At 44.4% G+C, this 26,677-nt stretch overlaps 1 protein-coding gene across 4 annotated transcripts in view; it reads right to left on the reverse strand.

The window, feature by feature from the left end:
- The window catches only part of DGCR2 (DiGeorge syndrome critical region gene 2), an 86,513-nt gene that overhangs the window by 41,134 nt on the left and 18,702 nt on the right, over window positions 1-26,677 (reverse strand). For all 4 annotated transcript variants that reach the window (XR_004052909.1, XM_010356346.2, XM_030915864.1 and 1 more), the window contains exon 2: window positions 10,092-10,214. Coding sequence is in view for 3 of the 4 variants with exons in the window: in XM_010356346.2 (XP_010354648.1) it covers window positions 10,092-10,214 (123 nt within the window). In the remaining variant the exon portion in view is untranslated. The remainder of the gene's footprint in view (window positions 1-10,091; window positions 10,215-26,677) is intronic.

The following is a 26,677-nucleotide window of genomic DNA, read 5'->3' on the forward strand; positions in this document are numbered from 1 at the left end:
CTCCTGACCTCGTGATCCGCCCGTCTCGGCCTCCCAAAGTGCTGGGATTACAGGCTTGAGCCACCGCACCCGGCCAAGTATATTCTTAAGTACAGACAGATCCCCAACTTATGATAGTCTGACTAAAAAATTTTTTGACTTTACAATAGATGTAAGATAAATCTGTTATAAGTTGAGGAATATCTGTATTTTATTCTTTGTACTATTACTGTAAATGGAATTATTTTCTTAATTTCCTCTTCAGATAGCTCAGTTAGTGTACATAAATACAAATACAACTTATTTTGTGTTTTGACTTTGTGTCCTGCAATTTTGCTGAATTCATTTATTAGTTCTAACAGTGTTTCTGTGAAATCTTTAAGGTTTTTACATACAAAATCATGTCATTGCACATGCAAACAGGGATAACTTGACTTCTCCCTTTCCAATTTTGATAGCTTTCTCTTCTTGATTAATTACTGTGGGCAATTAACTCCCAATACTACGCTGAATAAAAGTGGTGAAAGCAGACATCCTTGTCTTGTCTCTGATCTTAGAGAAAGAGCTTTCAGTCTTTGATCACTGATTGATTTTAGTTTGCTGAGACATCCTTGCATTACACTTGGTCCCAGCCTTTTGACAGACTGTGAAACTTGGTTTTGCTAGTATTTTGTTGAGGATTTTGTATCAATATTCACAAAGGATACTGGTCTGTAATTTTCTAGTAGTAGTATTGTCTGGCTTTGGTATCAGGGCATGTTAAGAGTCACAGAATGAATTCACTTGAGAAGGACTGGTGTTAATTCTTTAAATGTCTGGAGAATTGAGCAGTGAAGCCATGTGGTTCAGGACTTTTCTTTGTTCAGAGGTTTTTGATTACTGATTCAATCTCTTTATTAATTACAGTCCTATTCATATTTTCTATTTCTTCATGATTCAGTCTTGGCAGGTTGTATGTTTCCAGGAATGTGTCCGCTTCATTTAGGTTAAGCAATTTGTTCATGCACAGTTCTTAACAGTATTCTCTTATAATCCTCACATCAAGGAATCCTCCCACCTTGAACTCCCAAAGCACTGAGATGACAATTATGAGCCCAGCCCAAAATCCAAAACTTCTGAGTGCCAACATTGTACTCAAAGGAAATGCTCATTGGAGCATTTCGTACTGGGGGTGTTCAACTGGTAAGTATAATGCAAATATTCCAAAATCAGAAAAACATCCAAAATCCAAAACACTTCTGGTCCCAAACATTTCAGTTAAGGAATATTCAATCTGTATTTTGAATGTGGCTTTTTCTTGATTAGGCATTTTCTTAGCTGGTATAGACCTCTGACTGTTTTCCAGAGCTTCTATAAAGTGATTTCATCTAGTCCCTAGTTGCTTATTAATGTTTCTATGGTGGAACGAGAGCCTGGAGCTTCCTAGACTGCCATTTTACCAATGTCAGAAAACATTTTTTTAAGTTTTATTACATCAATAAAATAACTGCTAACTGAGGGATTACCGTGTGCTACGTTCTTGTCTAATCCCTTTACATGCAGCATGTAATTTAATCCTCACAACAACCCCAAGTGATGGGCACTATTATTTTCTCCATTTTACGGATGCAATTTGCCCAAAGGATCACAACCACTAAGTGGTGAAAGCAGGGGAGCAGCCCCAGTCCCTGGTTCCAAGCCCCCACATTTAACCACGATATGACATACAGCAGAGTTGACTGCCTCAGGCCACTTTGCTCTGGCCCTTCAGGTCTAGATGCTTTGTTCAGAGTCTGGTGAATATCCATATGGATGTTTTCTTCCAGATCTGATCAGCACTGGTTGTCTTCCATCATAAGAGGAAGGTGACCCAGCTAGCCAGAGGCTCTGTGAGCACTAGTGGCCCAGACGCTTGTCAGGGACCACGTTGGGGGAGCTGGTCTTTCACCTGGAAACCTTCCATTATGGTGACACCTTTTCTACCTCTTCTGTGAAATGCCAGTGTCTCCAGGAAAGACTCCTCCAATTTCCTGTCTGGGAAAACACCTGGCTGCTGACATCTGGGGAGCAGGGCAGAAGATAGGCCTGAGCGTCCTACTTGTCACTACAGAGAATTTCTCTTAATTCCTCTATTTTCAACCTCCATGACTCCCCTCTGTTGTACCTGGTGTCACTTATTTTACAGACTTTTCTATTAGTGCTAATAGAAACACAATGCAAACCACATGTCAACAAGTAGAAACAAACATGAAATTAATTTTAATACTTTATTTAACCCAATATATTCAACATACTATTATTGCAACATGGAATCAATATAAAGAAGTATTCACGGCATGTTTTACATTCTTCTTTTGTACTAGGTCTTTCCTATTTGGTGTATTTTACACCTGCTGCACATCTTCCTTCAAAACAGCCACATGTGACTCATGGCTACTACTCTGGATAGTGACGGTCTAGAAAATCAACTCCTGCAGGGCAGAGTGGCTCATGCCTGTAAGCATTTTGGGAGGCTGAGGGCAGGATTGCTAGAGCCCTGGAGTTCAAGACCAGCCTCAACAACAGGGCGAGACCTCATCTCTACAAAAAATTTAAAAATTAGCTGGGCCGGGCGCGGTGGCTCAAGCCTGTAATCCCAGCACTTTGGGAGGCCGAGACGGGCGGATCACGAGGTCAGGAGATCGAGACCATCCTGGCTAACACGGTGAAACCCCGTCTCTACTAAAAAATACAAAAAACTAGCCGGGTGAGGTGGCGGGCGCCTGTAGTCCCAGCTACTCGGGAGGCTGAGGCAGGAGAATGGCGTAAACCCGGGAGGCGGAGTTTGCAGTGAGCTGAGATCTGGCCACTGCACTCCAGCCTGGGTGACAGAGTGAGACTCCTTCTCAAAAAAAAAAAAAAAAAAAAAAAAAATTAGCTGGGCATGGTGGTGCACAGCTGTAGTGTCAGCTATTCAGGAGGCTGAGGTGGGAGGATCGCTTGAGTCCAGGAGTTCGAGGTTGCAGTCAGCTGTGGTTTCACCACTGCACTCCATTTGGGCAACAGAGCAAGACTCTGTCTCAAAAAAAAAAAAGGCCGGGCGCGGTGGCTCAAGCCTGTAATCCCAGCACTTTGGGAGGCCGAGACGGGCGGATCACGAGGTCAGGAGATCGAGACCATCCTGGCTAACATGGTGAAACCCCGTCTCTACTAAAAAAAAATACACAAAACTAGCCGGGCGAGGTGGCGGGCGCCTGTAGTCCCAGCTACTTGGGAGGCTGAGGCAGGAGAATGGCGTGAACCCGGGAGGCGGAGCTTGCAGTGAGCTGAGATCCGGCCACTGCACTCCAGCCTGGGCGGCAGAGCGAGACTCCGTCTCAAAAAAAAAAAAAAAAAAAAAAAAAAAAAAAAGAAACCCCACATCTTTTGGTAGCAGCAGGAGTCACCCAGTGACGGAAAATGAAGAAGGGAATGCGGGTGCCAATAGAGAATTCTACCAATCCCTATCCCATTCCCATGCCCATGCCTGATGCCTGCCACCCTTGGCACTCAGAGCCTTCAAGAACTGAGCCTTTCTGGGGGGCTGCTGGGCAAGCTGCTCATTTCTTGTTGTTCTCACTCAAGCAGGCCCATGGTTGCAGCTGCTCTGCTATGCCAAGTCAGTTGTAACTCTCCCATTGGCCGTTCTTTGGAAAGAAAAAAAGCTGTATAATATGTGAAACATTTCAAAGAATGTATGTAGCACATATGTAAGAGTCATAAGCCTAATAAGAAAGCATAGTTGTGAGCGACCTCCCCACACCCGACTCAGGAACCCGAGGGTCATCTATAGATAAACTTCCATTTTGCTTCTCCCAGTCTTCCCCTCTGTGTCCCCACCAGCAACGAGAATTTTGTGTATCATTGCGCTTACTTTTTCTTTTAGTTTACCGCATGTGTATGTCTCTATAAGTAATAGAATGATCTGTTTTGCTTCTAACTACATTGTGCTGTATGTCGTTTTTAGCAACTTGCTTTTAGCTGATGTTCTGTCTTCAAGATTCATCCATGTTGCTGCATAAACCTAACAACCACTTACTGTTACTGTTGTATAACATTCCATCATGTGAGCACAGACATGTGGGTTATTTCCAAGACCTATATCAACGGCAAAAATTAAGATGTCTGACAAAACCAAGTGTTGGAGAGGATGTGGATGGCTTGGAATTTTATCTGCTCCTTTACACCCACTCTGGAAAAACTGTACAAACAATTCTGCAAGAATTTTTCCAGAGTTTCCCTAAATAGAAATCCTGAATCACAGAAAATAAGAATGTTCAGCTTTGCAAGATAATGTCTCTATTCCAGAGTGGGTGTAAAGCAGCACATAAAATTTCCACACTATCCACATCCTCTCCAACATCTTAATTTTTGCCAGTCTAAGCATCTGTAGAGTGGTATATCTCACTGCATGTAGTCTTAGAATACTAACAAGGTTAAATGTCTTTTTCTATGTTGAATCACCATCTATGAAATGCTTTATAGGAGTTCTTTATATACACTGAATTAGAATCCTTATCCTTTACAGGCTGTAAGAGTTGCAAATATCTTCTCCCTACTCCGGCTTATCTTTTCAGTCTTTACTGGTGTTTTTTGTTTGTTTGTTTTGGGTTTTGTTATTTTTTTTGGAGACAGGGACTCACTCTGACGTCCAGTGGTGTAATCTCGGCTCACTGCAGCCTTGACCTCGGGGACTCAGGTGTTTCTTCCCACCTCAGCCTACTGAGGTACACAAGTGTGTACCACCACAGCTGGCTAAATTTTTTCTTTTTATTTCATAGAGACAGGATTTCACCAAGTTGCCCTGGCTAGTCTGGAACTCTTGGGCTCTGGCAATCTGCCCACCTCGGCCTCCCAAAGTGCTGGGATTCCTGGCATAAGCACCTGGCCTATTGGTGTCTTTCAATAAACAAGAGATCTTAATTTTAATCTAGCAAATTCAGTCATTTTTATTTTAGAGTGAACATTTTCTGTGATTAAGAAAAACGTGGCCAGAGGCTGGGTGTGGTGGCTCACGCACCTGTAATCCCAGCACTGTGGGAAGCCAAGGCAGGCAGATCACCTGAGATCAGGGGTTCGAGCCCAGCCTGGCCAACATGGCAAAACCCTGTCTCTACTAAAAATACAAAAATTAGACGAGCGTGGTGACAGATGCCTGTAATCCCAGTTACTCGGGAGGCTGAAGCAGGAGAATCACTTGAACCCAGGGGGCGGAGGTTGCAGTGAGCTGAGATCGTGCTACTGCACTCCAGCCTGGGCAACAGAGTGAAATTCCATCTCCAGAAAAAAAAAAAAAAAAAAAAAAGGAAGAAAAAAGAAGAGAAAAAGGTGGCTGGGTGCAGTGGCTCATGCCCCTGTAATCCGAGCACTTTGGGAGGCTGAAGCAGGCAGACTGCTTAAACTCATGAGTTAGAGCCCAGCCTGAGTAACATGGCGAAACCCTGATTCTACGAAAAAATGAAAAAATTAGCCAGGCATAGTGGTGCAGGCTTGTAGTCCTAGCTACTTGAGAGACTGAGGTAGGAGGATGGCTTGAGCCCAGGAGGCAGAGGTTGCAGTGATCCAAGAACGTGTCACTGCACTCCAGCCTGGGTGATAGAGCCAGACTTTGTCTCAAAAAAAAAAAAAAAAAAAAAGAAAAAGAAAAAGGCATACTTCCCTATCAAGATCTTAAAGATAGTCTCCTATAATTTACCCAAAACTGAATTTCCTGTATGTTGTGAGTTAGGGATCCAACTGCATCCTTCTCTGACCGTCACAGTACTATGTTTGAAGAGTCTGTCCTTTGCACAGCGATATGGAATTCCACCTCTGGAATTCAAGCTTCTTAGGTCTGTTTCTGACAGCTTCTGTCTCACTGGCCAATTTGGATTTCCCTGAGCCAATTCTGAAGTAAGTCTTGATACAGGCAAGGCAAGTGCTCCCCCCTTATTCTTCTTCACAATGACCTCTCAATACTAGGACTTAATTCTCCTCAACATTTTAGAATCAACTTATCACATTTCACATAAAACTCAAGGAGGTTTAAAGAGGCACTGAATCCACAGAACAATATGAGTTTTTAAAATATTCAGTCTTCCTAGGCAAGAACATTCTGCCTCTATTTATTTGTCTTCTTTTTTTTTTTTTTTTTGAGACGGAGTCTCGCTCAGTCGCCCAGGCTGGAGTGCAGTGGTGCGATCTCGGCTCACTGCAAGCTCCGCCTCCCGGGTTCACACCATTCTCCTGCCTCAGCCTCCCAAGTAGCTGGGACTAGAGGCGCCCACGCCTGGCTAACTTTCTGCATTTTTAGTAGAGACGGGGTTTCACCATGTTAGCCAGGATGGTCTCAATCTCCTGACCTCATGGTCCACCCGCCTCGGCCTCCCAAAGTTCTGGGATTATCTGTCTTCTTTAATGTCCCTTAATAAAATTGCACATTTTTCTCCCTCAAAAATTTTACACATCTTTTGTTAATCGTTTATATCAAAGATGGTTCTACTGGGAAAACAGAAACCATGCTAAGGCATTTCAAACACAAAGGGTTTAATATAGAAAATAGGTGCTTTCAAAACAACTGGCAAGGCTATATAGTGTGAGCAAAAGTAAAGTAGGCTAACTCTACTCTTCCATCTAATTCCTACAGTCATCGTCAAGAGTCAGGAAGCTACCACTGCCATCTATAGGTTAGGAAACTGCAAAAATCTGCTGCCAATACTGCAGCTGCTCTGCAGCCCTGAGACAGCTGGCCAGTGGGGGAAGGCAGAAGCCACTGCAAAAAGTCACCACAAAATCTAAGCCCAGGCACACCCCCCCACATACACTACGGCCTGAGGAAGAAAGGTTCCACCTCCCTCCCACTTGCCACATTTCCCAAGACACATGTCATAGAGCAAATGACACACAGAAGCCTGCTGCCAGAGGGTTCTGAGCGCTACTGCTCCAGTATTCCAGCCTCTGAAACCCAGGGACAAGCCCAGAAGGGAGCAGGAAGGTACTGAATGCCCAGGTTGTACCTAACATGCCATTTCCCTCTTTTCAAAAACATGCAGAAATTACTGATCTACTGTTACATCTCTCCCCTTTTTTTGTCCCCTTTGGTTTTACATTTTTTATATTCCTTTTTAGTAGGCTTTTAGCAGGGCAATGAAGTAACCTCATATGGTAACTCCAGAAGTCCTGAAGTCTGCGCTCAAAAGCAACCTGACTGAGAATGGCCAGGGCTTTCCAAAGGGTTACTAAAACTCTCCTCATACAAAGGAAGGTCACAGCTTTTGCGCAAAGGTGGTTATTAGCTAACTCTCTACTCCCCCAACCAACACAAATAGCTTCCTTTTTTTTGCAGGGGGAGGAGGTTAGGGGAAGGGAGAGTGTCAATGAAGATCTGACTCTATATCCATGATTTTTTAAAAATTTCTTTTAAAATAAACCAGAAAAAAAATCACAAGATGTTAGCAGTTATTAATTCAGGGAAGTAAGAAAATAGGTACTACATATTCTTTGTACATTTTTATGACTTAATTTGCTCAGAATCTTAACTTTAAGAACAATTAGAAATCAATCTGCTTGGCTGGGCACAGTGACTCACGCCTGTAATCCCAGCACTTTGGGAGGCCGAAGCGGACGGATCACGAGGTCAGGAGATCGAGACCATCCTGGCTAGCATGGCGAAACCCCATCTCTACTAAAAATACAAAAAAAATAAGCCAGGTGTGGTAGCAGGCTGAGGCAGGAGAATGGCATGAACCCAGGAGGTGGAGCTTGTAGTGAGCCGAGATCGCGACACTGTACTCCAGCCTGGGCGACAGAGCGAGACTCCGTCTCAAAAAAAAAAAAATCAATCTGCTCACCCTCCAGACTGTGACACAGCACTGTACAAGGACAATCATAGGACCATGAGTCAAGGGGAAGCAGGGTGAGCCTTGCCAGGGCAGTGGCCTCCTCAGCCCACCTAGAACACTCCTAGGCCCTACTGGGTCTCAACGGGCTTGCACACACGGGTCCTCATTGTCATGCCTTCACTGCTCAGTCCTGGTACAGGCCACCACTCATAACTCTCGGCTTCTGTGAGAGATTTTATTTTAATGTCCAGGGAAAACATATGTTACTTCAAGCCAATACTCAAGTGCAAAGTTGATGCCTCCTCCATGTCAGGCCATGTGGTCAAAAAGGGAAATCAAACCTTGCCTTCAGCAAGTCTTCAGAGTGTGGAAAAATGAACAAGGCGGCAACTATGAGTGTGGATACTATTATGTTCAGTGTGTGCAACAGGACAGTTATTACAAACAACCACAAAAGCAAAGCCAAATGGCACTTTGAGAACAGCAAATAAGTTCTGCTTCCATCTGAAAGTGAATCAAGAATCATCTGGTTCTCTCTTCAGGAATTCTCCAACAGGCTGGATATAAGGTCTCACTCTATGAGTCAGACAATGGGAGGCTCCCACTCATAACCACACGGTCGTTCCCAGGCTGACCAACCAGGGAACCCAGCAGCCAAAGGAGCCCAAGCACTGGGAAGCCCACTGGGAATCCACTTTCTCTGGGTTTTGACCCTAAAGACCTACCAGAGAGGCTCCCAGTCAAAGGGCTGTCTCAGAGGCTCCTGATGGGGCCAACACCATCCAAACTCCCTTTTGGAAAGGCAAATACCTCCACCAGAGACATGCATAATCTGATGAAGGGATGATCAGGAGGGGCCCCCTCTAAACAGCATTCTTTTCCTTTTTTTTTTTTTTTTTTGAAACAGAATCTCACTCTGTTGCCCAGGCTAGAGTGCACTGGCATGATCTCAGCTCACTGCAACCTCCACCTCCTGGGTTCAAGTAATTCTCCTTCAAGTTCAAATGTCACCTAACGCCCTACCTAATACCCTGGTTGGAATGAACTGGTTTTCCTTCAGTACTAAGCCTACAGGAATTATAGCGCACCGTTCAATCCTAGGCCAAGTCCCACTAAGGAAGGAGAAAGGTCTCTGCCCTCCGGGAGCTCATAGTCTGGATGGAAAAATCAAGCCTGGGCACCAGGAATGGTGAGAATTAACAATGGTTCTGATGCTGTAAGAGAGTGACAAATGGGGGACTGGAAGAAGCCAATCTATAAAAGGAGGGACCACAGACATTCTCCCACTGTGGTAGTATCTGAGCTACACCCTGAAGGACAGCAGGGCTTGTCTATGCAGAAACAGAACAAGGGAATTCCAGGAAAACATAAAGGAAGCATGCATCTAGCAGATTATTAATGGGGGTGGGTACAGGAAACAACAGCCCAGCTGAGCCACTGAAGGGGAAGTAGTGATAAATCAGGCTGGCAAAGCAGACCTAAACCAGTTTGTGAAGGAGTTTGCATGCCCGACCAAAGCATCTAGGCCTGTGATTCTCAAGCTGGGGTAAGACACACTTTCCCCTTAGTGGCTTTATCAGCACCACCTAGTCTTAAAAACAAATTCGTGGATATATGTATATGTATGTCTCACACATTCACACACACATGCATAAGTACTCACTACACCTCCCACCCAACACAAGTTGAGAACAACGGATCCAGTGAACACTGTTATTCATGGGGTACCCTGTATTCCTTGAGGGTGCTGGGGCAGAAACCAGGTAAAGAACCTGGTTCTCTGATTTAGCCTTTTTGTGGCCTTTATATACATCTTTAGGAAGCTACATATGGCCAGGAGAGAACCCGCAAGTGCAAAGTTCCAGGTGAATAAGTGAGCAGGAGGGGAGGGCGTGCCAAGGTCAGTCTAAAAGAGCACACTCGGGATCAAGAGGCAGCCACATCCAGAGCCAGGATGGGGATAAGGTCAGAGGCAGCCAGGGTGCCACCCCTCAGGAAGGGTTCACACTCAAGACCATGCAAGTTCAGGGAGTGCAGCGCCTCCTTAAGTGTGGCCTCCTGGGCATCTCACAGGCCTCCCCACAGTCCTTCCATCTTGTAAGTTCTGGGATCTGCCTAGGTTGGGCACCTATTTTTTAAAAAGATAGAAAGAGAGAGAGAGAGGAAGGGGTCGGCTCAAACTAACTTTCCAATGTGTTAAGACAGCACACACCTCCACCCCTCACAAGAGGCACAGTCACCCAGCTACAATGAAGAGACAAGGTGGTGTGTACCCGGCCTACGCAACATACTCACCTGGACAGTTGGCTTCGTCACTCTCATCCTCGCAAGTCGCCCAGCCGTCACACTGCCAGGGGAGGGGGATACACTGGATGGTGCCGCTGCGACAGGCAAACTGCCCAGGGTTGCACCGCAGCTCTGTGGAACCAAAGGGTGAGAGGCCATTGAGGAAGTGACAGTAGGTCAGCAAACCATAGCCCATGGGCCAGATCAATCTCTTCCCATTTGTTTATTTTATGAATGTATTTATTTATTTATTTATTTTTATTTTATTTTATTTTTTTTGAGACGGAGTCTTGCTCTGTCGCCCAGGCTGGAGTGCAGTGGTACGACCTTGGCTCACTGCCAGCTCTGCCTCCTGGGTTCACGCCATTCTCCTGTCTCAGCCTCCTGAGTAGCTGGGACTACAGGCGCCCGCCACCGCACCCGGCTAATTTTTTGTATTTTTAGTAGAGACGGGGTTTCACCGTGGTCTCGATCTCCTGACCTTGTGATCCGCCCGCCTCGGCCTCCCAAAGTGCTGGGATTACAGGCGTGAGCCACCGCGCCCGGCTGTATTTATTTATTTTGAGACACAGTCTCACTCTGTCACCCAGGCTGGAGTGCCAGTGGTGCGATCTCAGCTCACTGCAACCTTCACCTTCCGGATTCAAGCAATTCTCGTCCCTCAGCCTCCTGAGTAGCTGGAACTACAAGCATGTGCCACCATGCCTAGCTAATTTTTATATTTTTAGTAGAGACAGGGTTTTGCCATGTTGGCCAGGCTGGTCTTGAACTCCTGGCCTCAAGTGATCTGCCTGCCTCGGCCTCCCAAAGTGCCAGGATTACAGGCACGTACCACTGTGCCCAGCCCCCGTCTGTTTTTAAAATCAAGTTTTATCAGAACACAGCCACAAATATGTATTGTCTATGGCTGCTTTCAAGCTACAGCAGCAGAGCTGAGTAGCTGCAGGAGAGACTATATGGCCTGCAAAGCTGAAAACATTGAATGCCTGGCCCTTTACAAACCTACTACCTAGAGATAAAAACTGTAACACTTTAAGATGAAAAATACACTGCAGAACATTAACAGGTTAGATTTTGTAGCAGCAAACATTAGTGACGTGAAGACATAACAATAGAAACATTCTCAACTAAAACACAGAATGAAAAAATACCAGAAAAAAAGTGCAAATCATCACTAAGCTATGGAACAACCTCACACACCGTAATACATAGGGGAACAGACAAAATATCTGAAGAAACAATGGGGAAAATTTCCCGAATGGATGAAAACTGTAAGCCCACAAATCCAAGTAGCTCAATGAACTGCAAGCACCAGAAATACAAAGAATACAACTCCAAGTCACACTGGAATTGAATTGCTTAAAATCAGTGATAAAATCTTAAAAGCAGGCAGAAAAAGAAGACATGCACAGAAACACAAAGATCAAGATGACAGCAGATTTCTCATTAGAAACAACACAGCCTAGAAGACAGTAAGGTATACATGTTAAAGTTCTGAAAGAAAAACCTGTTGGCCTACAATCATTTAAAGCAAAAACACAGTCCGGCCACAGTGGCTCAAGCCTGTAATCCCAGCACTTTGGGAGGCCGAGACAGGTGGATCACGAGGTCACAAGATCAAGACCATCCTGGCTAACATGGTGGAACTCCGTCTCTACTAAAAAATACAAAAAACTAGCCGGGCGTAGTGGCGGGCGCCTGTAATCCCAGCTACTCAGGAGGCTGAGGCAGGAGAATGGCATGAACCCGGGAGGTGGAGCTTGCAGTGAGCCAAGATCCGGCCACTGCACTCCAGCCTGGGCGACAGAGCGAGACTCCGTCTCAAAAAAAAAAAAAAAAAAGCAAAAACACAGATACTACATTGTGGGGTTTATAACATACACAGAAGAAAAATGTTGACAATAATAGTACCAAAGCTGGGAAGAGAGAAACAGAAGCACACTGTTTTAAGGCTCTCATACTACAGGTAAAGTGGTCCATCACTTGCAGGTAGTCTGTGATAAGTTAAAGATGAACCGCACTAAAATAACGCAAGAGTTATAGCAAGCAAGCCAACATAGAAGAGAACAAAAAATAATCCAAAAGAAGAAAAAAAAAAGGAGACAAACAGATGGTACAAATGAAAACAAATGGTAATGGTAATATGGTAGATTTTAATTAAACTTGCCTAATCAATAAGCATACGGAATGATCTAAACACTCCAACTGAAAGGCAGAATGTGTACATAGGGAAAAAAGCAAGATACAACTACATATTACCTAAAAGAAACTCACTTTATATAGGCATAAATAAGAGAAAATAAAAGAACAAAAAATGATACACCATAACACTAATCAAAGGATAGCTGGAAGGGCGGGTACAGTGGCTCACTCCTGTAATCCCCATAATCCCCGCATTTTGGGAGGCTGATGCAGAGAGATCACTTGAGCCCAGGAGTTCGAGACCAGCCTGAGCAACATGGCGAAACGCCATCTCTCCAAAAATACAAAAAATTAGCTGGGTATTGGGACAAACACCTGTAGTCCCAGCTACTTGAGAGGCTGAGGTGGGAGGATCACCTGAACCTGGAAAGTTGAGGCTGCAGTGAGCTATAATCATGCCACTGCACTATAGCCTGGGCAACGGGAATGAGACCCTGTCTCAAAAAAAGGATAGCTGGAGTGTATTAATATCACACAAAGTAGACTTCAGTGCAAATACTACCAGGAATAAAGAAGGTCATTTAATAATGATAAGGGATTGATTCAAAAGGACATAATCCTAAATGTTTATGTATCTATTAAAATTTACGAAAGAAACTTCAAAATTCATGAAACAAAAACTACTATAACTGCTAATACACTAATCCACAATTAAAGTCAGAGATTTTAATAACCCTCTTGATAGAACAAGCAGATAGAAAACCAGAAAGGGCTGAGCATGGTGGCTCATGCCTGTAATCCCAGCATCTTGGGAGGCTGAGGCAGGCGGATCACTTGAGGTCAGGAGTTCAAGACCAGCCAGGCCAACATGGCGAATACTAAAATACAAAAATTAACTGGGTGTGGCGATGCACACCTGTAATCCCAGCAACTTGGGAGGCCGAGGCAGGAGAATCACTTGAACCTGGGAAAAAAAAAAAAAAAAAAGGAAATCACAAAAGAAGAGCAAATGAAGCCCAGCAGTAAGAAATAATAAAGATGAGAATGGATATTACTGAAATTGAAAACAGAAAAATAATAAGAAAAACAAAAGTTGTTTTTATGAGATCAGTAATATTAATAAACCTCTAGACAGTCTGATCAGCAAAAAAAATAAAGAATACAAAATACCAAGCCAGGCGTGGTAGCTCATGCCTGTAATCCAAACACTTTGGGAGGCTGAGGTGGGCAAATCATCTGAGGTCAGGAGTTCGAGACCAGCCTGGCCAACATGGCGAAACCCCATCTACTAAAAATACAAAAATTAGCCAGGTGTGGTGGCGCATGCCTGTGGTCCCAGCTACTCAGGAGGCTAAGGCAGGAGAATCGCTTGAACCTGGGAGGTGGAGGTTACAGTGAGCCAAGATTACGCAACTGCACTGTAGCCTAGGCGACAGAATGAGACTCCGTCACAAAAAAAAAAAAAAAAAAAAAAACAAAAAACAAAAAACCACTATCAGAAGAGAGGCGTCATCACTATGGATTCCAGAGAAATTAAAAAGGCTAAAAGAGGAGGGGTGAAGAATAAGGTAATAGTATGAACAACTTTATGTCAATAAATCTGACAATTTGGATGAAATACACAAATTATTTGAAAGATGAAATACAAAGTTCACTCTAAAATAAATAATCTGAACAGCCCTAAAAGGAATTGAATTTTTAGTTAAAAATCTTCAAAGGAAACTCCAGGCACAAATAGTTTCAATGGAAAATTCCTCCAAATACTTAAGGAAGAATCGATGTCAATTCTATACAAACTCTACCATAAGTTCAGATATTTAAAAATTACCATTAGCAATAGTATCAAAACCAAGAAATACTTAGGTATAAATCTAACAAAAGATGTGAAGTCCCTCACACTGAAAACTTTTCAACATTGCTGAGAAAAAAACATTTGTTAAAGACCTAAACCTTTAGGGAGACATACAGTGTTCATGGACTAGTAGATTCAAAACGATTAGTATCAATTCTACGCAAATTGACCTACAGATTCAATTTAACCCCAATCAATATTTCAGCAGGACTTTCTGTAGAAACTGAGTGACTCTAAAATTCATATAGAAAGACAAAAGACTTAGAATACTCCAAACAACTTTGAACTGAAAGAACAAACTTGGAGGCCTCTACAAAGGAACAATAATCAAGACAGTGTGACACAAGCATAAAAACAGACATCAAGATCAAGAGAACAGAACAGAGTGCAGAAACAAACCCACACATATGTGACCAACCAATTTATGACGAAGTGCAAAGGCAGTTCCCTGGAGAAAGAACAGTCCTTCCAACAGAATGGTACTTGGAAAACCAGGAAGAAAGAAAAAAGAAGAGGAGGAGGAGGAAAGAAAGGAAGAAGGAAGGAGTTCATCTACAAAATGAAGTTTAAAAAAGGAGGAGGAAGAGGGGGAAGAAACAAGAGAAGGAGGACGAGGAAGAAAGAGGAACAAAGAACAACTACTTTGATCCATTCCTCGCACCACATAAAAAAATTCAGAATAGCCAGGAGAGGTGGCTCACGCCTGTAATCCCAGCACTTTGGGTGGGCCTGAGGTGGGTGGGTCACCTAAGATCGGGAGCTCAAGACCAGTCTGACCAACATGGTGAAACCCCGTCTCTACTAAAAATACAAAATTAGCCGGGCGTGGTGGTGCATGCCTGTAATCCCAGCTACTAGGGAGGCTGAGGCAGAAGAATTGCTTGAACCCAGGAGGCAGAGGTTGTGGTGAGCCAAGACAGTGCCACTGCACTCCAGCCTGGGCGAAAAGAGTGAAACTCCACCTCAAAAAAAAAAAAAAAAAAAAAAAAAAAAATCAAAATAGATCATAGGCCTACAGGGGAAGCCTAAAACCATAAAACTCAGAGAAGAAAACACAAGAAGAAAATCTTTGCACCCTTGGTTTAGGCAAATACCTTTAATATATCTACCACAAATACAATCTATAAAAGAAAAAGCTGATAAATTGGACTTCATCAAAACTGAGAACTTTTGTTTTTCCGAGAACTTTTGTTTTTCAAAAGACATGTTAAGATAATGCAACGACAGGCCGGGCGCGGTGGCTCAAGCCTGTAATCCCAGCACTTTGGGAGGCCGAGACGGGCGGATCACGAGGTCAGAAGATCGAGACCATCCTGGCTAACACTGTGAAACCCCGTCTCTACTAAAAAAATACAAAAAACTAGCCGGGCGAGGTGGCGGGCGCCTGTAGTCCCAGCTACTCGGGAGGCTGAGGCAGGAGAATGGCGTAAACCCGGGAGGCGGAGCTTGCAGTGAGCTGAGATCCGGCCATTGCACTCCAGCCCGGGCGACAGAGCGAGACTCCGTCTCAAAAAAAAAAAAAAAAAAAAAGATAATGCAACGACAAACCACACACAGAGAGAAAACATTTGCAAATCATGTATCTGATAAAGGGCTTGCTTGAATCCAGAATATATAAAGCATTCGCAAATTTCAGTAAGAAAACAACCCAATTTTTCAAATGGGCATGGGTCAAGTGCGGTGGCTTATACCTGTAATCCCAGCACTTTAGGAGGCAAAGGTGGGAGCAACACTTGAGCCCAGGAGTTCAAAACCAACATAACAAGACCTCATCTCTACATTATTTAAAAAAAAAAAAAAAAAAATTAGCTAGGCTTGGTGACACCTGCCTGTAATCCCAGCTACTCAGGAGGCTGAGGCAAGAGGACTGCCTAAGCCTAAGAGTTGGAGGCTATGGTGAACTAGGATTGCAATGCTGCCCTCCAGCCTAGGCAACAGCAAGATAACCCCAACTCTAGAAAAAAATAAATAAAATAGGCAAAATATCTTAATAGTCACTTAACCAAACAAGACGTACAGATGGCTAGCAAGCACATGAAAAGATGCTCAACATCCGTAGTTATTAAGGAAATGCAAATTAAAGCATGAAGAGGTGGGGCACGGCAGCCCACGCCTGTAATCCCAACACTTTGGGAGGCTGAAGTGGGTGGATCACGTGAGGTCAAGAGTTCGAGACCAGCCTGGTCAACAAGATGAAACCCCGTCTCTACTAAAAATGCAAAAATTACATGGGTGTGGTGGCAGGCACCTGTAATCCCAGTTATTCAGGAAGCTGAGGCAGAATTGCTTGAACCCAGGAGGTAGAGGTTGCAGTGAGCCAACATTGCACCACTACACTCCAGTCTGGGCGACAGAACGAGACTCCATCTCAAAAAAAAAAAAAAAAAAAAACCATGAAGAGAAACCACTTACTAGAATGGTTAAAATGAAAAAGAATGACCATACCAAGTGATGGCAAGTGTGTGAAGCAACTGGAACTCTCCCAGTGAAAATGTAAAGTGGTACAACTTCTTTGCAAAACAATTTGACGGTCTCTTTAAAAACTGAATATATACCTACCATATAACCTGACCATTCCATTCCTAAGTATTTAACCAAGAGAAATGAAAGCATATGTCCATACAAAGACTTGTTCATAGTACTTTTATCTGTAATATCCAAAAGCTGGAAACAAACAGCGTCTATCAAGAAGCAAATCGGTAAGTTGTGTACAGCCAATAATGGACTACTACTCAGCAATAAAAAGGAATAAGCTATTAACACATTGCACAGCATGGATGAATCTCAAAATAATTATGTTGAGTGAAGAAGCCAGCATGTACTCAAAAGAATACCTATTGTATGACAATATTTATATAAAAATCTAAAAAATGCACTTGCAGCTGTCATGACAGAAAGGGACGGGGGTGGGAGGGATTACAAAGGAGCACGAGAAAACATTTGAGGCGACGATATGCTGTGTTCATTATCTTGACTGTGGCGACGGTTTCACAGGTTTATACATACATGAAAACTCAAATTTGGCCAGGCGCAGAGGCTCACGCCTGTAATCCCAGCACTTTGGGAGGCTGAGGCAGGTGGATCACCTGAGGTCAGGAGTTCCGAGACCAGCCTGACCAACATGGAAAAACCCCATCTCTACAAAAAATACAAAATTAGCCAGGCATGGTGGCGCATGCCTGCAATCCTAGCTATTTGGGAGGCTGAGGCAGGAGAATCGCTTGAACCTGGGAGGCGGAGGTTGCAGTGAGTCGAAATCATACCATTGCTCTCCAGCCTAGGCAACAAGAGCAAAACTATGTCTCAAAAAACAAAAAATTTGGCCAGGCACGTAATCCCAGCACTTTGGGAGGCCGAGACAGGCAAATCCCGAAGTCAGGAGATCGAGACCATCCTAGCTAACATGGTGAAACTCCGTCTCTAAAAATACAAACAATTAGCTGGGCGTGGTGGTGGGCGCCTGTAGTCCCAGCTACTTGGGAGGCTGAGGCAGGAGAATGCTGGGAACCGAGATGGAGCTTGCATTGAGCCAAGATGGAGGTGGAGCTTGCAGTGAGCTGAGATCGTGCCACTGCCCTCCAGCCTGGGCGACAAAGCAAGACTCCGTCTCAAAGAAAAAAAAAAAAACTCAAATTTTACACTTTATGTATAATTTATTATAAGTCAATTATACCTCAATAAGGCTGTTTAAAAAAAAATAACTATCATGAAATAGATTTCTGTTTAAATAAACAGGAAACAATCTTGAGGTCAAAAGATACTGACCCCAAGGCTAAAAATCTAGGCACCTTGTGTTCTAGGACTAGATATGCCTGGAACTGAAGAACTAAATTGAATCACGGCCCACCTAACGTGCTTGCTCCTCTGGAAAAGACAGCCTTGGCCTACCAGATCTCACCTCTGCCATCCATACAGGAGTTAGGTCCTTTTCATAATTATAAACCCAGGGCTTGCCCCATGACCGGTACTGAAGAACTATCTGATGAGTGAATCAGCAATTGGCACGAGCTCTTCTGGCCTTTAGGTCTCCCTCAGCCACAACTAACCATTAGATCAAGAATCTGGAACCCTCCATTCTTCCTCAACATATTCTAGGTCTTCAGTTTTATGGTAAAAATTTCTAATTTCTTACTATTTTGCGATAAAAATGGAACATGAATGGAACTGGAGGACATTATGTTAAGTGAAATAAGCCAGGCACAGAAAGACAAACTTCACATGTTCTCATTCATGTGTGGGAGCTTAAAAAAAATTAAATTCATGGAGCTAGAGAGTGGAATGCTGGTTACCAGAGGCTGGGAAAGGCAGAGGTGAGAAAAAGAGGTTGGTTAATAGATACAAAAACATAGTTAAAGGAAATAAGGAATAAGGTCTAGTATGACTATAGTTAATAATAGTTTATTCTATACTTCAAAATAGAGTAGAATCAGAATGTTCCTAACACAAGAAAAGTGATAAATGCTTGAGGTGACAGATACCCCAATGACCATGATTTGATCATTACACATTTTATGATTGTATCAAAATATCATATATACCCCATACATGTAACTACTGTGCCACAAAGTTTAAAAAAAATTTTTTTAAAGACTAATGCAGAAAAAAGAAAAAAAAAAAAACCCTCTAATTTCCCAAACTATATTGAGAAAGAGTTCATTCACTGAATAGAAATCTAGCAACAGAACATTCTTTTTTATTTTTTAGAGATGGACTCTCACTATGCTGCCCAGGCCAGAGTACAGTGGTGGCTATTCACAGGCACAATCACGGTGCCTCAAAGTCAAATGACACTCTCACCTTAGACGACAGGCCTGAGCTACTCCACCCAGCAGAACATTTTAACAGTGTCCATTCTGTTTAAAAAAAAAAAAAAAAAAAAAAAAAAAAAAAAACCTATGGTTTTGTTCAAAGTAAATTCATAGCTCACATCACAGCCCTCCAAATCTATGCCCTAACACATCATACCCTAGGCCTAGAAAAACTTCATTGCACTACCTTAAATTATTTTTGAAATAGTTGAGTAAGAAGTAGTAAGTAACAACCCCGTGGGTTTTCTTTCTCCATATCCATATCTCCTCCAAAAGCAAATGTCCTGGTGTCAGCCAAGTCTTCTCTGGCAAACAGGGCCCCTTCCCCCACGCACCACATCCATCTTGCCTTGCCTTGCCTTGGCTGCTTCTAAGTAGTGCTTGTCACTCCTGGCTTCCTATATATTGGTACACAGTAAACCTATATATACATATATTGATATATAAGTGAAGCAGCCAGGTGCAGAGGCTCACGCCTGTAATCCCAGCACTTTGGGAAGCCGAGGCAGGTGGATCATGAGGTCAAGAGTTCAAGACCAGCCTGGCCAAGATGGTGAAACCCCGTCTCTACTAAAAACACAAAAATTAGCCAGGTGTGCTGCGGGTGCCTGTAATCCCAGCTACTCTGGAGGCTGAGGCAGAGAATTGCTTGAATCCGGGAGGCAGAGGTTGCAGTAAGCTGAGATTGCACCACTGCACTCTAGCCTGGACAACAGAGCAAGGCTCTGTCTAAAAAAGTAAAGTTTCCTGAGGGCACAGGTCATGTCTTCACTGTTCACTCCTGTGTTCCCAGAGCATAGCAGACCACACTTAGTGTTCGTAACTCAAACACACTCAAGGAATACTTCTTCTCTCCACTCTCTAATCTATGCATGTCTGGGAAAGGCTCCTAAGGCCCAAACAGCCTTCCTCTTTGAGAAGTGCCCATTTGGCCACTTCATGAGTGCCACCTGCCCTGCCCCAGGCTGGGCCAATGAGAAGAGTCTGTAAGGTGATGGGAGTGGGAATATCCACGCTAGCCAGACTGAGACAGTCACTTTAAGTTCTGTGCACCCTGAGGCAGAAAGAGGAAAGGGGTAAGACCAGAAGGGCTGAGAAAGCGGAGCAACACCCTTCACAGTCCCATGACCCCAAGGATGGCTGTGCTTCCTCCCTGGGCTCAGGGAAAAGTTCCTCCTACAGCTACTCCTTACAACCAGACGGCTCTGGCTAAAATAGCCCCCATACGAACTTTCTGTCCTTTTCTTTCTTTCTCCAAATACTTTTAAAAAATAGTTATCAAAAGAGGAAAAATAAGCTATCAGCAGAATGACTGTCTTACTACATCCTGAACACAGCTGGGCTCCCAACTGCTCGGTCTTAGTCCATGGTATCCCCTCTCCCCAGGTCTCAAGACACACCAGGAACCCCTCCCTAAACTCCCCTTAGTCTGCCTCCTTGGCGTAGCCCTGTTTTCCCAAGCAGCTCTTCTCTGTTCTTTTCTTCACACCTTGACTAGGGTCAGCACACTTTTCCCTCAAGGGCCACGTAACTATTTCCAGCTTCGCAGGTCACCCTCTCTCGCCACAGCTGCTCAACCCTGCTGCTGTGGAGCTAAAGCAGCCGCAGATATACGGGAACGCATGGGCATAGCCATGTCCAATAAAGCATTAGCAAAAAACAAAACAAAAAAAGGGGCCAGTTGCAGGTGTAGTTTGCCAAACCCTGTTCTAGAGTATACATATAGGGACATTTTACATACATGTAAATGTTTTGTTTTTTTGAGACAGGGTCTCACTCTGTCACCCAGGCTGGAGTGCAGTGGCATGATCACAGATCACTGCAGCATAGACATCCTGGGCCCTAGTGATCCTCTTGCCCCAGACTCCCGAGTAGCTGGGACTACAGGCGCATACCGCCATACCAAGCTAATTTTTTTTTTTTTTTTTTTTAGTAAAGACAAGGTCTTGCTATGTTGCCCAGGCTGGTCTCGAACTCCTGAGCTCAAGCGATCCTCTCACTTCACACTCTCAAAGTTTTGGGATTACAGGCATGAGCCACTGTGTCTGGCCAAGGGACACATCTTTATTGCTGTCCCACACTCCATATCACCAACACTCCACACATGAAGGCATTCACTAAATGCCTGATAAACTGCACAGCTCAAAATCTTCCCATATTCTGCTAGCAGACAACAAAGTGTCAAAAGTTCTCCAATAGGGAAGGTTTTCTCCCTTCTTGATCCACCTGTCAAGCCAGGTCTATTCTGGAAGCAACTGAAGATGTGGATCACTCATTAACATTGGCACCTACTCTGTGCCAGGCAGTTCTCCGGGTGACAGGGCTGTGGTAATGAACAAAGCAAGTCAACTCCAGGACATGACAGAGCTTGCATCCAGCACAGCACGCCAGATGGTGACTCGGACAGGTCAAACTGGCATTGCTTTAGCTGGACATCAACACTGCGTTTCCATGGCTACGCATGGTGACTCATGCCTGTTACCCCAACACTTTGGGAGGCCAAGGCAGGTGGATCACTTGAGCCCAGGAGTTCGAGACCAGCGTGGGCAACATGGGGAAATCCCAGCTCTACTAAAAATACAAAACATAAGCCAGGTGTGGTGGTGTGCAGGCCTCCTACTCAGGAGGCTGAGGCGAGAGAATCACCACAGCCTGAGAAGCCAAGACTGCAGTGAGCCATGATAGCACCACTGCACTCCAGCCTGTCTCAAAAAAACAAAACACCACCAACAACAAATAACTGCCTGTCCTTTCTCAATATCCTCCACAGTCTCTCTGTAAAGCATTAAGAGCAATTTCCGCCACATATAGAGTTGCTTAAAAACAGTCACCCTTGGCCGGGCGTGGTGGCTCACGCCTGTAATCCCAGCACTTTAGGAGGCTGAGGCAGGTGGATCACGAGATCAGGAGTTCAAGACCAGCCTGGCCAAGAGGGTGAAACCTCGACTCTACTAAAAATACAAAAAAATTAGCTAGGCGTGATGGCACATGCCTGTAATCCCAGCTACTCTGGAAGCTGAGACAGAGAATTTCTTAAACCCAGGAGGCAGAGGTTGCAGTGAGCCGAGATTGCACCACTGCACTCCAGCCTGGGTGACAGAGCGAGATCCCATCTTAAAAAAAAAAAAAAAAAATTCACCCTTGGCCAGGTATGGTGGCTCATGCCTATAATCCCAGCACTTTAGGAGGCCAAGGTAGGAGGATCACTTGAGGTTAGGAGTTAGGAGTTCGAGACCAGCCTGGACAAGGCAAAACCCTGTCCCTACTGAAGTACACACATTAGCTGGGTGTGGTGGCACACATCTGTAATCCCAGCTACTCAAAAGCCTGAGACACAAGAATCATTTGAACCGGGGAGGCGAGGTTGCAGTGAGCCAAGAACACATTACTGCACTCCAGCCTGTGCAACAGAGCAAGACTCTGCGTCAAAAAAAAACAAAAAACAAAAAAAAGTCACCCCTTTCCACTAATGGCTTTACAAGGTCCTGTCCCAGGCCTTCTGGTGATGACTGTCACCTTGCTGTAGCATGGCAGAGGCAGGCCTCCTCCTCTTAGCCAATGGATTGTTGACACTTTATGAAACGATCCATGCCCACAACATGCCAGCCGCAGTACCAAAATAAGAACGGCCCCATCCTGGCTGACATGGTGAAACCCTGTCTCTACTAAAAATACAAAAAAATTATCCGGGGCGTGGTAGCACGTGCTTATAGTCCCAGCTACTCAGGAGGCTGAGACAGGAGAATCACTTGAACCCAGGAGGCAGAGGTTGCAGTGAGCCGAGATTGTGCCACTGCACTCCAGCCTGGACAACAGAGCAAGACTCCATTTTTAAAAACAAAAACAAAAACCTGCCACATCGGCAGTTCCTAGACTTCTTCATTCTAAGACACCTTAATACACTTAAAATTATTGAAGACCCCAAAGAGCTTTTATTTATGTGGGTTATATCTGTCAATATTTACTGTATCAGAAATTAAAACTGAGAAATCTGGCCAGACACAGTGGCTCACGTCTGCAATCCCAGCACTTTGGGAGGCCAAGGTGGTCAGAACACTCGAGGTCAGGAGTTCAAGACCAGCCTGGCCAACATGATGAAACCCTGTATCTACCAAAAAATACAAAACTTAGCTGGGCGTGGTGGCACGCTCCTGCAGTCCCAGCTACTCCGGAGGCTGAGGTGGGAGAATCACTTGAACCTGGGAGGTGGATGGAGGTTGCAATGAGCCAAGATTGCACCACTGTATACTCCAGCCTGGGCGTCTGAGTGAAACCCTGTCTCCAAAAAAACACTTGAGAATTTTTTTAAACACAAGAATCCCAAGCCCCTGCTCAAAGGTTTTAACTTTTTATTAGAATTATCAAATGCTCATGATTCCACTCATAGGCATGTACTCAAGAGAATTAGAAGCAGAGACTCAAACAGATGCTGACACACCACTGTTCCCAACAGCATTATTCACACCAGCCAAGAGGCAGAGACAACCCAAGTGGCCAGAACAGATGAGAGGATAAATAAATGCGGTATATCCATACAAAAGAGTATTATTCCGCCATAAAAACAGCAGGCATGTAGTACCCCATGGGCAACCAAGTAATGGTGTACTGTGTCGCTTCAAAAGTGAATGTGGGGCCCGGCCTGGTGGCTCACACCTGTAATCCCAGCACTTTGGGAGGCTGAGGTGGGCGGATCACCTGAGGTCAAGAGTTCAAGACCAGCCTGGCCAACATGGTGAAACTCCGTCTCTACCAAAAATACAAAAATTAGCCGGGTATAGTGGCACATACCTGTAGTCCCAACTACTTGGGAGGCTGAGGCACGAGAATCACTTGAACCAGGGAGGCGGAGGTTGCAGTGAGCCAAGGTTGTGCCACTGCACTCCAGCCTGGGCAACAAGAGCAAAACTCTGTTTTTAAAAAAAAAAAAAAAAAAAAGTGAATGTGGGCCAAGCACGGTGGCTCACCACACTTGTCTGTAATCCTAGAACTTTGGGAGGCCGAGGCAGGTGGATTACTTGAGGCCAGGAGCTCAAGGTCAGCCTAGCCAACATAGTGAAACCTCATCTCTACTAGAAATACAAACATTAGCAGGCGTGGTGGCACACACCTGTAATCCCAGCTACTCGGGAGGCTGAGGCACAAGAATCGTTTGAACCTGGGAAGCAGAAGTTGCAGTGAGCCGAGATCGCATCACTACACTCCAGTCTGGGTGAAAGAGTGAGACAAAAAATAAAACACAAAAGTGAATGTGATCAGCCATCAGCCATAAAAAGGAAGAAAATTCTGACACACGCTACAACATGAATGAACCTGGACAACATTATGTTAAGTGAAAGAAGACAGACACAAAAGAGGCAAATAATATATGATTTCACTCATAAGAGGTACCTAGAGTAGTCAATTTCTTTTTTTTTTTTTTGAGACGGAGTCTGGCTCTCTCGCCCAGGCTGGAGGGTAGTGGCCGGATCTCAGCTCACTGCAAGCTCCGCCTCCCGGGTTTATGCCATTCTCCTGCCTCAGCCTCCCGAGTAGCTGGGACTACAGGCGCCCGCCACCTCACCCGGCTAGTTTTTTGTATTTTTTAGTAGAGACGGGGTTTCACCATGTTAGCCAGGATGGTCTCCATCTCCTGACCTCGTGATCTGCCCGTCTCGGCCTCCCAAAGTGCTGGGATTACAGGCTTGAGCCGCCGCGCCCAGCCGAGTAGAGTCAATTTCGTAAGGATGGAAAGTAGAATGGCAGTTGCCAGGGACTAGGGGTGAGGAGAATAGGGAGTATTGTCTAATGAGTATAGAGTTTCTGTTTGGAACGACAAAGAAGTTCTGGAAGTGGGTAATGGTGCTCGTTGCATAACATTCTGAATGTTCTTAGTGCCACTGAAATAACTGTACACTTAAAAATGGTTAAAATGGGGCTGGGCATGGTGGCTCATTCCTGTAATCCCAGAACTTTGGGAGGCTAAGACAGAAAGATTGCTTGAAGCCAGGAGTTTGAGACCACCCTGGACAACATAGTGAGACTTCATCTCCACAAAAAAATAGAAAAATTTGCCAGACATAGTGGCATGCACCTATGGTCCTAGCTACTCAGGAGGTTGAGATGGAAGGATTGCTTGAGCCCAGGAGGTCAGGGCTGCAGTGAGTTATGATTTGATTGCACCACTGCACTCTAGCCTTGGCAACACAGTGAGACCCTGTCTCTGAAAAAAAAAAAAAGATAAAATGGTAAATTTTATGTTATATATATTTTACCACAATTTAAAAAAGAAATGAAATACTGACACATGCTATAACATGGATGAACTACGAAAACATAATGCTAAGTGAAAGAAGCCAGACACAAAGGACAACATATTGCATGATTCCATTAGTATGAAATGTCTAGGCCGGGCGCGGTGGCTCAAGCCTGTAATCCCAGCACTTTGGGAGGCCGAGACGGGCGGATCACGAGGTCAGGAGATCGAGACCATCCTGGCGAACACGGTGAAACCCCGTCTCTACTAAAAAATACAAAAAAACTAGCCGGGCGAGGTGGCAGGCGCCTGTAATCCCAGCCACTTGGGAGGCTGAGGCAGGAGAATGGCGTGAACCCGGGAGGCGGAGCTTGCAGTGAGCTGAGATCCGGCCACTGCACTCCAGCCTGGGTGACAGAGCGAGACTTCGTCTCAAAAAAAAAAAAAAAAAAAAAAAAGAAATGTCTAGAATGGGCATATCTATACAGACAGAAATTGCCAAAGGCTGTGGGCAGGGGAACTGGGGAGTTACTGTTTAAAAAGTATCAAGTTACTGTTTGGAATTTTTAAAAAGTTCTGGAAATGGGTAGTGGTGCTGGCTGCACAACATTCTGAATGTTCTTAAAGCCACTGAATTGTATACTTAAAAAGTGGTAAACTGTATGCGTATTTCACCACAATAAAAAATTTTTTTTTTTTTTAAAAAAACAGAGGCCAGGTGCGGTGGCTCATGCCTATAATCCCCGCACCTTGAGAAGCCAAGGTAGGAGGATCACCTGAGTCTAAGATTTCAAGACCAGCCTGGGCAAGATAGCCAGACCCTGACTCTACAAATAAAATAAAATAAAAATTAACCAGTTGTGGTGGTGTCTGTCTGTAGTAATACCTACTCAGGAGGCTGAGGCAAGAGGATCTCTTGAACCCAGGAGTTCAAGGTTACAGTGAGCTGCGACCTGGCCACTGCAGTCCAGCCTGGGCACCAGAGTGAGGCACCGTTCTTAAAAAAGAGACAGAGAGAGAGCGAGCAAGAAAGAGAATCCCAAGCATACATCCCATTAGCTGTCAGAGCAATGATGTCATCACACATCAAACAGTCTCTGGAAATGCTACTTTATGCTTGTGAGAATGAGAGAAAGAGGCAAATGACACCTCGGTATTATTATGAAAACAGTTTTGACCTCATGGAGCCCCTAAAAGGGTCAGGGAACCCCCCAGAGACCCGTGGACACACTTAAGAGAGCTACTGCTTTGGGTTATGCAAAGCTTGGGAATTAGTGGATTCATGCCCTGCAGAAACCCACGTGTCTCTGCAATACAGATTCTTTCTCTAGATTCAATTTCTTCTTTGTCAGCAAGTCTTAGCCTTGTTTTAAATTATGTAAACTGAGCTGTCTCAAATTACTGTGTGAAATTTAGTATGCTGCATAAATTGTTTAGAATTGATTTCTCCTCAACATGTGCCCACAAAGAACAAGAGGGAGACAGAGTACCAGCAGAAGTACACATGTCCACAGCTACATCACTAAGAAAATCAAAACACTCCCAGCAAAGAAATGCAAGA

Source organism: Rhinopithecus roxellana, chromosome 13 (genome assembly GCF_007565055.1).
Source record: "Rhinopithecus roxellana isolate Shanxi Qingling chromosome 13, ASM756505v1, whole genome shotgun sequence".
Lineage (NCBI taxonomy): Eukaryota > Metazoa > Chordata > Mammalia > Primates > Cercopithecidae > Rhinopithecus > Rhinopithecus roxellana.